Here is a 14,161-nt window from a genome sequence, read left to right on the forward strand (position 1 = left end):
CATATATCACATTGGTAAATGTGCAGGTGAACGAGCCTCTGATAGTGTGGCTGATGTGATTTAGGTCCTATAATGGTGTCCCCTGAACAGATATGTGGACACAGTTGGCTTTGTTGCGAGGATAGATTCCTGGGTTAGTGTTTTTGTTGTGTGGTTGCTGGTGAGTATTTGCTTCAGGTTGGGGGGCTGTCTGTAAGCAAGGACTGGCCTGTCTCCCCAGATCTGTGAGAGTGATGGGTCGTCCTTCAGGATAGGTTGTAGATTCTTGATGGATGCACTGGAGAGGTTTTAGTTGGCGGCTGAAGGTGATGACTAGTGGTGTTCTGTTACTTTATTTGTTGGGTCTGTCCTATAGTAGGTGACTTCTGGATATTCTTCTGGCTCTGTCGATCTTTCTTTCTTTCTTCACTTCAGCAGGTGGGTATTGTAGTTGTAAGAATGCTTGATAGAGATCTTATAGGTGTTTGTCTCTGTCTCTGTCTGAGGGGTTCTCGTCCCCTAACGCCCCTACTCTGCTTGCACTACATTGATGACTACTTCATCATCTGGACCCATGGAGAAAAGCTCTTGAGGAATTCCACCATGATTTCAACAATTTCCATCCCACCATCGACCTCAGCCTGGATCAGTCCACACAAGAGATCCACTTCCTGGACACTACCATGCAAATAAGCGATGGTCACATAACCACCACCCTATACCGGAAACCTACTGACTGCTATATTTATCTACATGCCTCCAGCTTTCATCCAGACCACACCACATGATCCATTGTCTACAGCCAAGCTTTAAAATACAACCACATTTGCTCCAACCCCTCAGACAGAAACAAACACCTACAAGATCTCTATCAAGCATTCTTACAACTACAATACCCACCTGCTGAAGTGAAGAAAGATTGACAGAGCCAGAAGAGTATCCAGAAGTCACCTACTATAGAACAGACCCAACAAATAAAGTAACAGAACGCCACTAGTAGTCATCTTCAGCCCCCAACTAAAACCTCTCCAGTGCATCCATCAAGAATCTACAACCTATCCTGAAGGACGACCCATCGCTCTCACAGATCTTGGGAGACAGGCCAGACCTTGCTTACAGACAGCCCCCAACCTGAAGCAAATACTCACCAGCAACCACACAACAACACTAACCCAGGAACCTATCCTCACAACAAAGCCCGTTGCCAACTGTGTCCACATATCAATTCAGGGGACACCATTATAGGGCCTAATCACATCAGCCACACTATCAGAGGCTCGTTCACCTGCACATTTACCAATGTAAAATATGCCATCATGTGCCAGCAATGCCCCTCTGCCATATACATTGGCCAAACCGGACAGTCTCTATGTAAAAGAATAAATGGACACAAATCAGACGTCAAGAATTATAACATTCAAAAACCAGTTGGAGAATACGTCAATCATTCTGGTCACCCAATTACAGACCTAAAAGTGGCAATATTACAACAAAAAAACTTCAGAAACAGACTCCAACGAGAGACTGTTGAATTGGAATTAATTTGCAAACTGGACACCATTAAATTAGGCTTGAATAAAGACTGGGAGAGGATGGATCACTACACAAAGTAAAACTATATTTCCCCATGCTTATTTCCATCCCCGTCCCCCCAACTGTTACTCTCACCTTCTTGTCAACTGTTGGAAATGGGCCATCCTGATTATCACTACAAAAGGTTTTTGTTTTTTCTCCTGCTGATAATAGCTCACCTTAATTGATCATTCTCATTATAGCATGTATGGCAACACCTGTTTTTTCATGTTCTGTGTGTGTGTGTGTGTGTGTGTATATACATCTTCCTACTGTATTTTCCACTGCATGCATCCGATGAAGTGGGTTTTAGCCCATGAAAGCTTATGCTCAAATACATTTGTTAGTCTCTAAGATGGCACAAGTACGCCTCGTTCTTTTTGCTGATACAGACTAACATGGCTACCACTCTGAAACCTGTATTTGGCAAGTGACTCAGCTTGTCAGTGGAGCTACCCTTTGTCTACATCCCACAGATAAGAGCAACAATTGCCTGCATTGTGTGGTGATGGAACTGTCCTGTAGCCAACTGACGGATGCATCTGTCGACATGGTCTGCTCCTGTCACCCAGTTCAGACATTCAGTGCTGGGCCCACCTGCAAACTGCTGACCAAAAATGCCATCTTTCAGAGTCCAGAAGAGGATGGCAGCATCTTGGTGTGCGCTGGCGATGAGGCCTCAAACTCTGCCATGGTATTTCCTTTTTCCTTTCTCTTTCACCATGCAGCATTTTATTGCAGTGCTTAGGAGAGAACCCTTATCTGTCCCAATGTTTTTAAATCCAGTGTGATGGAATTTGCATTGTAGGTAACAGGTGAGTGGGCAGGGAGGTGTGTGTGTACATTAACTTTCCATACTTTGCTTGTGGGACTGGCTAACTCCCTGGCAATTTAGAGATACTGCTTTAGGCGGTAAACCAGTAATGCACAAAACTAGATGCTGTGTCCTTAAGTTAATTTAAATATAGGCAGGTTGTCCCTGTAGTGAACTTGTGCCTGCTTCCTACTTGAGGAATGTAGGTCAGCAAATGTAATTAGCCATGATAAACTCTGGTAAGAGCCTAGGAATTAACACTTTCCTCCAAAGAAAAATGTCATGTTGTACAAATGGTACCCAACTGGTACAGTGCCATTTACAGGAGCAGCATGCTGGCACACTAGCTCATATCAACTCACGGGGAAGAGTTCAAGCCTGCTGAGTCGCAACATCACTTCTTATGATATGGTCTATGGAAACCAGGGAGTGAACTTCTCTCCTAGAGGTGGTCTCTTCAGGTTAGGGTTGAGACAGGTTGGCAGGGGTCAGTGGAGGAAGACTTCTGCTGCTTTCTGTGTGGTGTCTGTTCTGAGGTTGAAGGAGGACTTCAACCTCCAAGGTAAGAGTGTACCTTGACATTTAGATATGTTTAAAATGCTATGGCTACAGCCCCAAAGCAAACCTCTTGTTACATAAGGGGTGTGATAGAGAATTGGTCCATCCAGCCTTCCTTAGGAGCAGTAAAATAATGAGGAAAGCTGGCTTAACAGCTGTTGAAGCCTCTATTAGTTCTACTGTTCTCTAACCACAGAATAGTTACAGCACAAGAAGCTATAGTGCTTCATCCACATTGCCCTGCCAATGTATCTAAACACTGACTTGCAGGGATCATCTCTAGGAGCGAAGATGGTTCATTCTCCAAGTCTTCTCTGAAACATGAATTTGGCAATTAATTGATCTTTAAATATTCATGGTAAATAGGTCCAATAGCCTGTGATGGGATGTTAAATGGGGTGGGATCTGAGTTACTACAGAGAATTCTCTGTTCCTGGGTATCTGGCTGGTGAATCTTGCCCATATGCTCAGGGTTCAGCTGATTGCCATATTTGGGGTCGGGAAGGAATTTTCCTCCAGGGCAGATTGGAAGAGGCCCTGGGGTTTTTCGCCTTCCTCTGTAGCATGGGGCACGGGTCACGTGCTGGAGGATTCTCTGCACCTTGAAGTCCTTTAAACCATGATTTGAGGACTTCAATAGCTCAGATATAGGTGAGGTTTATCGCAGGGGTGGGTGGGTGAGATTCTGTGGCCTGCATTGTGCAGGAGATCAGACTAGATGATCACAATGGTCCCTTCTGACCTTAATATCTATGAAACAAACAACAAGGGTTCTTACTGGTGCCAGGTGGCTTTGTAGATCCCGGCCAGGTGGGAAATTGGTACATCTCAATCCATTATCTCCCACAGGCTGAATCATAGAATATCAGGGTTGGAAGAGGTCATCTCAGGAGGTCATCTAGTCCAGCCCTCTGCTCAAAGCAGGACCAATCCCCAACTAAGTCATCCTAGCCAGGGCTTTGTCAAGCCTGACCTTGAAAACCTCCAAGGAAGGAGATTCCACCACCTCCCTAGGTAACCCTTCCAGTGCTTCACCACCCTCCTAGTGAAAATTTTTTTCCTAATATCCAACCTAAACCTCCCCCAGTGCAACTTGAGACTGTTGCTCCTCGTTCTGTTCTCAGTGGTACCAGATGATAGTCTAGATCCATCCTCTTTGGAAGGAAGAGCTGCTAGTTGGTAGCTCATAGTCCCAGTGAACCCAGACTGGAATTAAACTAGTCACAGAAGTGAGAGGCTCCATATCCTACTAAAGCAGTGGTGGGGGTTAGGAAAAATCAGTTTTAATTTAAATCCCCTCCCCTTGCAAAATCTGTGCGCAAGCTTTTTTTAGTGCATTAAATAGCATTACTCTTATGGGAAAGAATTTTAGTAACCAGAACACACACACATACACACACACACACACACTATTGATAAATAGAGATCTTGTCTTGATGAAAAAAGGAGTACTTGTGGCACCTTAGAGATTAACAAATTTATTTGAGCGTAAGCTTCCGTGAGCTACAGCTCATTTCATCGGATGCATGCAGTGGAAAATACAGGGGGGAGATTTATATACACAGAGAACATGAAACAAAGGGTGTTACTATACACACTGTAATGAGTGATCAGGTAAGGTGAGCTATTACCAGTGGGGGAAGGGGGGACCTTTCGTAGTGATAATCAAGGTGGGTCATTTCCAGCAGTTGACAAGAACATGTGAGGAATGGGGGCTGAAGGTGATGGCTAGTGGCTAGTTTACTCAGAAGTTACCTACTACAGGACAGGCCCAACAAAGAAAATAACAGAACGCCACTAGCCATCACCTTCAGCCCCCAACTAAAACCTCTCCAACGCATCGTCAAGGATCTACAAACTATCCTGTAGGACAACCCATCACTCTCACAGATCTTGGGAGACAGGCCAGTCCTTGCTTACAGACAGCCCCCCAACCTGAAGCAAATACTCACCAGCAACCACACACCACAACAACAAAACCACTAACCCAGAAACCTATCCTTGCAACAAAGCCCATTGCCAACTGAATCCACATATTTCTATTCAGGGGACACTATCATAGGGCCTAATCACATCAGCTACACTATCAGAGGCTCGTTCACCTGCGCATCTACCAATATGATATATGCCATCATGTGCCAGCAATGCCCCTCTGCCATGTACATTAGCCAGACTGGACAGTCTCTACGTAAAAGAATGAATGAACACAAATCAGACGTCAAGAATTAGAACATTCAAAAACCAGTTGGAGAACACTTCAATCTCTCTCTGGTCACTCGATTACAGACCTAAAAGTTGCAGTTCTTCAACAAAAAAAACTTAGACTCCAATGAGAGACTGTTGAATTGGAATTAATTTGCAAACTGGACACCATTAACTTAGGCTTGAATAGAGACTGGGAATGGATGGGTCATTACACAAAGTAAAACTATTTCCCCATGTTTATCTCCCCCCCCCCCCCCCCCCCGGCCTCCCCATTCCTCACATGTTCTTGTCAACTGCTGGAAATGGCCCACCTTGATTACCATTCCAAACCCCCCCCCCACTCCAAGCTCTCCTGCTGGTAATAGCTCACCTTACCTGATCACTCTCGTTTACAGTGTGTATGGTAACTCCCATTGTTTCATGTTCTCTGTGTATATAAATCTCCCTGCTGTATTTTCCACTGCATGCATCCGATGAAGTGAGCTGTAGCTGTAGCTCACGAAACCTTATGCTCAAATAAATTTGTTAGTCTCTAAGGTGCCACAAGTACTCCTTTTTCTTTTTGCGGATACAGACTAACACGGCTGCTACTCCGAAACCTGTCATCAGAGAAACAGAGTGAGAGGACAGGGTTTGCCTTCTCCTTCAATCAGATATGTTGCTTAGCCAGTGCACCCTGATCAGACCAGCTCTCCCATATATGTGCTGTCACTCTGGTATCGTAAATTCCCCACTTCAGTACTTGGTTGTGCCTTTGGCTCAAAGAGCAACCTTCTCTGGTGCAGTCAGCCTTCAGCTGTCCTGCTAACAGTTCTAACTTGTCTCCAGCACAAAATAATTTCCCCCTCCAAAAAGTATACAGGATTGTGGCCTGGAAGTTACCCTAGCAACTCTAGGATGCCAGAGACTAGCTTTAACCCGCAAGCAACACAGCCTTACCTCACTTGGGTCATTAATGTAGTTCAACCCACACCTGCATTCTTGTTGGGTACCTGAGAGGAGATGCATGTTGCTTCTGGCAAGTTGCGTTAATTTCTTCCGCTAGCCTGCCCTTCCTCGAGTCATCTAGCCCTTGCCTTACAGATGAGTTGTCTAATTCCTTAGGGTTGTCTTAACATGGTCAGTGTGAAAGTGAAGAAATTTGTTTTCATTTTTATTTCTCATCTTCGGTCACACTAGGCTGCTTCTGCACCAGCCCATTTTCACTATGAAGTATTTCCTGTATCCCATTATTTGTGTATTCCTAACCCTTGCACCTTCTGTTCCTGGCACCTTGAAACCCCTTCTGGACAGATTGGTTTTATGAGAATTGTTTTGAATTGCAGCACCTTGCACAGCCACGTTCAGGTGGCACCTCTAAACTCATGTCCCTGATTATCTGACCTTCCCGAGAGGAGGCTAATGGCAAGCTTAGTGGTTCAGAAGTGAGCCTCTCCTGGCTGGGGAAGGTGTTGGAAAATGGCTGAGCTATCTGGGATGTTTCTCTGAGGAGGGGCTCCTTCCCACCTACAGCATTAGAACCAAGACTGAGTGGGAGGAGAGCACCATGGTGCCTGACCCTTTGTACTTCACAGGTATGGGATGCTGGAAGGGGCTCCTTACTTCAGAAGCTACAAACTGACCTACCTGTGCTGGACATCTGCCCTTTCACGGTGAACTGCAATAATTTCCTGGCCACTCTCACTGAGAAGGTTGTGAAGCTCTACAAGTGGGATTGAAAAAGGCTCGGTCAGCCTTCCGCAGAGAGGAGCTTCCAAAATGTGCTGCTAACAAACTACCAATTCCAACAAATTCTCTGCTGTCCCACCGCAACAGCACGACCCCAGGTTCAGCTTTCCTGCCTGAATTGTTTATGGGACAGGAACTGCCACGGCATCTCTCGTGTTGGTGCATTCAGGAACTGGAGCACTGGTGTTTTGTCTTTTCTCCCCCATCCTAATTTGTATCTGTCCTTATTCCTTCAGTTGATCCCAACGTCAGGTTTTTTTTCTATTCTCAGGCAAACTGGCAGCTTGCCTCAATGCAGTGCTCAGTCTTGGCCCATTTCCAGCTGCACAGTGTTATAACTCTCTCTTCCCACCCCCACCCAGCATTAACACAGTTCTGGGACTTGCAAACCACTTCAGAGAATGACACAGGAAAGCAATTCCTGAGACTCCCCCTGTACTTTGCAGTCCTACTCCCCTTGCTTCATGATGAAAGGGTCTTTAAGTAGCAGTTTGGCTGCTACCTTGTACTTAGATGGGCATTTTCCCAGGAATGTTGTGGACATGTCCTTTAAAGGACTTACTCAGCTGTTCCTATGCGCTTTTTTCTGGGCAAAACAAGCTTGGTGGGGCTTTTCCATCAATCAAGTAAAGCCAACTCTGTGCCATTAGTCTTTGCTATGGAGAAGATAGTTTTGGGACTGGAGTGAGAACAACTCTCTTCTGCATTTTCATATGCATATAGCATGAACCTTGCCTCCTCTTTAGGCGCAGCCCAGTCCAAACGTCATAGAACTGTCTTTTGTCTGGAGAAAGTTGGCAATAGGGTGGTGTGGGGAGACTTTTGTGCCGTTTGATGCTAGTTGCAATTCATGTTAACCTTGCCTAAGGCTCAGGTGACTGAACAGCATTTGAATTGAAAAACAAGAAAGAGAAAATATTGGCTGCTTTGTACCAAATTTAATAAAAACTGTTGGATTTCCTGAGGTTTGATTCACCAGAGGGTCACAGAATGGTCCCAGTCATCCTTGTCTGTGGCATAATTCTTCTCATCCTAGATGTGAGTCTGAACCAGAATTCCCCATAAAGTGTTGGTGGGGTGGGAGGGTGAGCCAAGGGTTTGAGTGCCAAGCGTGCAGACTGATTCTCAGCCCACGTGTTCCTGTGAGAAAGGACATTTCATTTTCTGACTTGGGGATGAACGTGATTTACATTTCATGTTTGTATTTGCCAAAGGCAGACTATCAAGAAAGTTACACAAGTTGCAAGACAGTTTCCCTGCATGGGGAACCTGTCCCTGGGCACTGTTCCTTGCATGAAGCCTGTGTAAACGGCATCTTTCCTGTTACCAGATCCTGTAGGTCGCTAATTAAATCCACAGAACAACTTTCCTTTCTAAAACTTGCAGGGATATGAATTTTCTTTGTGTCTCCTCTTTAAAAATAAGATTATGTAAAATATACACATCTCCATTTAATTGTATCTATTTTTGTGTGATATTTTGTTCCTCTTTTTATGTGATGTGAAAAATAAAGCGTTTATCATTATAGAACCCTGCTTCTGCTGATGTAACTGTCTGACCTTGTGAAATGTGTGCTGCAGAGATGTGCTTCCATCTAGATGAATATAAACAAGGCTCCATGTACTCTGGCAAGGATCCATACATTTGATAGGACTTCCAGGTTGGATGTGGGAGTTTCAGGTATATTTACTAATAAAGGCTTCTAGTGAATGTAATATGAAAATTGAATCCCCCTGTGGTGGCTTCCATATCAATTCAATTCGTCTTACGCTGACCTCTATCTTTCAATTTTGCTGCAGATTTTTATATTGACAAAGCAAAACGATATCGTGGAAATGATTGGGGATTGTACAGGAAAATCTGAAGGCATGGACAGCTGCCTAGAGGGACAATTGATGGTAGTCTTCTTCAAGGAATGTCCCTGTGGGTGCTCCACTTTTAGGTGTTTGAGCACCCCTTTGCTTCTAGTTGGAGATTTAAGGTATCAGTGCCCTGGTTGGCCATGCACGTGCTGCAACCAGCTCGTGCTGCTCTGAGTGGGTATCGCGCGCAGCCAACCATCCCCCAGTTCCTTCTTTGCCGCTGTTGGCTTTGGTTGGAACAACAGCAGCGCCTCAGAATACTCTTCCTCAGAATACTTTTTCCTTTCCTTTTTGCCTGAAATTATCCCTTCCTGTTCCCTGCAGGGTTACTGTCTCTTCCCTTTCCTGGTTAAAACAAAAACAAAACAAAAAAAAAAATCACACTCTCTCTTCAAATGGTTATGCCTGGCTCCCCAGGCTTTAAATGTTGCCTCACCTGTAGACTATCAATACCAGTCTCTGACAGTCACTCCCACTTTGTTCGCTGCCTGGGGGAGACTCACGTTACGCAGAAGTGCCACCACTGCAAAAAGTTAACGGCAAGGACCAGAAAGGCTAGGGAACTCCAGCTCAAACTGATGCTTATGGAGAAATCCCTGCGTCCTGCCTCTGACCCTGAGCTGGGAGCCCCTCCCCACCAGCTCGTTCACTCACCAACTGCCGTGTCGGACATGGGATCCTCTTCTAAGATGAGCACAAAGGATCCAGCCCCCATGAAAAAAAGAAGCGGTCTCACTCCTCCCCACACGGAGAATCGCCATGCAAAAAGCAATCTCTGACTGCTAAATATGCCGTGGTACCATCGGCATGCAGAGTCTTGGACCACGTGACACTGGGTCCGTCCAGTGCAGAGGCAACCCAAGGAGCAAAAAACCTGCTGCAGTCTAGCTCTAAGACAGGTTTAGTTTTGCCGTGGCTGCCTATTCCCTCAGAGCCTAGAGAGCTAAAGTCCTCGACACCGAGGAGTGCTACGGTGCCACCGGCTGTTGTGTATTACAACAAGCCCGCAGCACAGATGCTGACTAACCTCTGTGTGCCTCCTATGCCTGCACCTAACTTTCCGGTGCTGCAGCATTTAGTTAGCCAGGCAGACCTTTCTGTTGCCTCCACCCTGGGCATGCCTCTCTTCAGCACCGATGGCACCCCAGCTAGACCAGCCATGAGTCTGTTACACCTGCTGGCTCAGCCCCTCCTCCCTCAAGTGATTTGAGGGGGATGAAGTGGCTGTAGGAATGGGAACCCCATGTCATTCATCGCCCAAACCTGGAACCTCAGGGCTACAACCACAGTGTGGCAACCCCCTCAATGGATGCCATCCCAATGGCCCTCCCTCCAAATTGGCCATACTGGGACCCATTGGCACTGTACAGGGCTCACAATCTTCAGCCCTTCCATCCAATCTAGGTCCAGAACACCAAGATCAGCTAAATCTACCTCACTGGTTGCCCCAGCCTCCCCTAAAGTTGCTGGGGTGGAGCATGAGGGCAATGAGGACTTAATAGAGGGTGACATCCTACCTCCTACCCATATTTCTTCATCATCCCCAGAGGACATAATCATGCCCCCCCCCATGGGGGACAACTTTTAAATCTTTCCAAGACCTATTCAAGCATATGTCTGATTCCCTAGGCATCTGCGTAGAAGAGCTGCCAGAGACACAGCATAAGCTCACTGACATTCTCCATTCCTCTTCTATGACCAAGATTGCATTGCCTATTAATTCTGCCATTATGTACCTGGCAAAAACAGTCTGGCAGACACTGATCATGGCCCCATCTTCTTAATACTTCTTGTCTGAAGATTTACATGTGCCAGCAAAAGGGGCTGAGTTCCTCTTCACTCACCTAGCCCAAACTCACTGCTTGTGGAAGCAGTTTATCAAAGGGAAAAACACCTGGCTCATACCACCCCTTAGGATAAAGACTGGAAATGCCTTGACCTGTTTGGTAGAAAGGCCTATTCCTCAGCAATTCTTCAGTTATACATTGCTAACTACTCCACGTTATTAGCCAAATATACTGACAACATTTTTGCACAGATGCCTATGTTTATTGAGCATCTCCCAACAGACAAAAAAGAACAATACAAAGTAAGCATCTCAGAAGGTTGCCTGATTGCCAGGACTGCCTTGCAGGCATCATTGGATTCTGCAGACACGGCGGCTCACTCCATCGCCACATCAGTAGTCATGCGGTGGGCCTCTTGGCTCCACCTTTCTGGCTTCCCCAAGGAAATCCAGGCCATGACCGAGGACTTGCCTTTTGAGGACAGAAACTTTGTGGACGCCACAGATGCAGCCTTGCATACGCTCAAGGACTCCTGTGCCACACTGTAAACCTTGGGAAGGTCAGCCAAGACAACGACAGACACCGGGGCAATCCTCCACGTCCCAACCCTCTACTTCTAGACAGGCATTTTGAAGTGCTGGTCGAGGGCATGAGAGCCCCTTAAATTCCATTGCCGCAACCATCTCCCGAATTAAGCTCAGCTACAGGACAGCCTAATACAAAAACAAAGAAGGAAAAAAAACCCCACTGTTTTGATACTGCATCCATTTGTACCGATAAGTATGTTCCTAGCATTGTAAAACCAGACCTGTTAATTGGGGAAATTGTTGTCAAAATTGCACACCAACAGTCTCTGGAGGCATAGATATGGAAGGTTAGCCCACTCCCCATATTACATATGGGATCCTTCTGGCTACCCCGGACCTCGAGCCAGTGGGCTGGGGAGGGAGGGAAGCTATTGGACACTAGAGGTTGTACTGAATGGACTCCTCAAAAGTGGGTGTGCCTCACCTTGCCTGTTTTCCCCAGAACCTTATAGTAAAGATACATCACTAGGATCATGTATGTGGGAGGAATTGGAATCACAAACTCAAATTGCCTCACAGTACCTTCTCTTGAATAGGCTACATAGAAAGCAACACCGACAATTATAAATCTTAGTGTCAAAAGGGGGATTATGTTGGATCATATTAAAGAAGTTCTGTATTAAAATCACAAATGAGTTTGATTCCCCATAGTTTAAACTCCAGGGTATTACTAATTAAGAGGGAGGTGTCTTGGTTTTTGGCTGCTAATTGTGTTAGTACATCCTAAGACAGGCTGTTCTCAAAGCAAAACTTCGTAACAACAGAAACAGCACACAGACTCCCCGCCCTTTTGTTGTATATATCTGTCATAAATATAAAGGGAAGGGTAAACACCTTTAAATCCCTCCTGGCCAGAGGAAAAACCTTTTCACCTGTAAAGGGTTAAGAAGCTAAAATAACCTTGCTGGCACCTGACCAAAATGGCCAATGAGGAGACAAGATACTTTCAAAGCTGGAGGGGGAGGGGGGGAACAAAAGGCTCTCTCTGTCTGTGTGTTGCTTTTGCCGGGACCAGAGCAGGAATGCAGGTCAGAACTCCTGTAAAGAGTTGATAAGTAATCTAATTTGATATGTGTTAGATTCTGTTTTGTTTAAATGGCTGATAAAATAAGTTGTGCTGAATGGAATGTATATTCCTGTTTGTGTCTTTTTGTAACTTAAGGTTTTGCCTAGAGGCAAATTCTGTTTTGAATCTGATTAACCTGTAAGTTATTTACCATTCTGATTTTACAGAGGTGATTCTTTTTCTTTCATTAAAATTCTTCTTTTAAGAACCTGATTGCTTGTTCATTGTTAAGATCCAAGGCTTTGGGTCTGTGTTCACCTATGCAAATTGAGGATTTTTATCAAGCCTTCCCCAGGAAAGAAGGTGTAGGGCTTGGGGGGATTTTGGGGGGAAAGACGTTTCCAAGTGGGCTTTCCCGGTTATATTTGTTAGACGCTTGGTGGTGGCAGCAATAAGGTCTAGGGACAAAAGGTAAAATAGTTTGTACCTTGGGGAAGTTTTAACCTAAGCTGGTAAAAAGAAGCTTAGGGGGTTTTCATGCAGGTCCCCACATCTGTACCCTAGAGTTCAGAGTGGGGAAGGAACCTTGACAATCTCGCTTTGTTAACAATTGTGATTAAAATAGAGATAGAGGATGTATGTGATGGATGCTTGGTGTGGATAATGAATGATCAGGGAGGTGCCAGCCTAAGAATCCAGTGTCGATTGGCTGAAGAAGGCCTCAAGTGGAAACAACTAGAGGACCCCTGGAAGGCAGACTGGAATCCACCCAACAGCCGCAAGGATGGGAGAACAAGATAACATCTGGTAGCACAGAGCCGTCAGGAATGTGCCATCTGCTGATGGATTCAGCAACAGCATGATGAAGCAATTCCCATAGACTGGCATAGGAATAAATTCCTATAAAAATGGACTCTAGAAACTGAGAACTTTGGGGTCTGATTCTGCAAACCAACTTCCAGGAGCATCAGATGAGCATCTGATAAGGTCCTGCTCCCTCCTCATGTCCAGGCCACCTGGCCAGTGGCTTGGCACGAGCAACTAAGGCTAGTAACTATGATAACAACCTTGCAGAACCTGTGTGTGTGTGTGTGTGTGTGTGTGTGTGTGTGTGTGTGAGAATAAATATGGAATGGAATGGAATGTTATAGCTATAACTTACTGCTTACTATGATTCTTTCTGTATTCACAATAAATGTGGCATTTTGCCTTTTCCCCTTAAGATCTTTCTGGTTTTTATTTTATTGGTATAACAGGTGGAGGTCATGAGAGCCCCTCAAATTCCATTGCCGCAACCATCTCCCGATTCCAGTCCATTTGGAGACCACCTAACATCTTTCTATCAGGTCTGGACAACATCACACAAATGGGTTCTGGAAATTATACACCAGGGCTATTCCAACCCATTCACCTCTATTCCACCAAACCCTCTCACCCCCTCCCTGTCCCTCTTCAGGTACACCTTCTCGCAAGCACCTACTACAGCAGGAAATAAATCACCTGCTGCAACTCGGTGCCATAGAACCTGTATCTCCCAAACACGGGAGGACTGGGTTTTATTCGCACTGTTTTCTCACCCAAAAGAAAACAGGCGGTTGGAGGCCCATATTGGATTTGTGCAAGCTAAACAAGTTTATCAGAACTCAGCGTTTCAAGATGAGCTTTCTGATGAATACATCCGATGAAGTGAACTGTAGCTCACGAAAGCTTATGCTCAAATAAATTTGTTAGTCTCTAAAGTGCCACATGTACTCCTTTTCTCTTTGCGAATACAGACTAACACGGTTGCTAATCTGAAACGTTTCAAGATGGTTACCCTTGCAATCATAATCCCGGCATTGGAGATGGGAGATTGGCTCTTAGCCCTCGACCTCCAGGATGTTTATTTCCATGTTACCATACGTCCTGCACACACAAGGGTCCTTCGTTTCACAGTAGTCAACGTACATTTCCAGTACAGTGCTCCCATTTGGACTTTCCATGGCCCCGCGAGATTTCTCCAAAGTCCCCACTGTGGTTGCAGCCCATCTTTGCAGATGAGGTAATTATATTCTCCTACCTGG

At 45.4% G+C, this 14,161-nt stretch overlaps 1 protein-coding gene across 3 annotated transcripts in view; it reads left to right on the top strand.

The window, feature by feature from the left end:
- The window catches only part of RFWD3 (ring finger and WD repeat domain 3), a 60,677-nt gene extending 52,291 nt beyond the window's left edge, over positions 1 to 8,386 (top strand). For 2 of the 3 annotated variants that reach the window (XM_038367736.2, XM_043495376.1), the window contains exons 12-13: positions 2,028 to 2,245; positions 6,703 to 8,386. In XM_038367736.2, the coding sequence (XP_038223664.1) occupies positions 2,028 to 2,245; positions 6,703 to 6,846 (362 nt within the window). In that variant the 3' untranslated portion in view covers positions 6,847 to 8,386. The remainder of the gene's footprint in view (positions 1 to 2,027; positions 2,246 to 6,702) is intronic. The other variant, XM_038367737.2, reaches the window with a different exon arrangement.
- Positions 8,387 to 14,161: the final 5,775 nt, after the last annotated feature.

The sequence above is a fragment of the Dermochelys coriacea genome, chromosome 12 (genome assembly GCF_009764565.3).
Source record: "Dermochelys coriacea isolate rDerCor1 chromosome 12, rDerCor1.pri.v4, whole genome shotgun sequence".
Taxonomy (NCBI): domain Eukaryota; kingdom Metazoa; phylum Chordata; order Testudines; family Dermochelyidae; genus Dermochelys; species Dermochelys coriacea.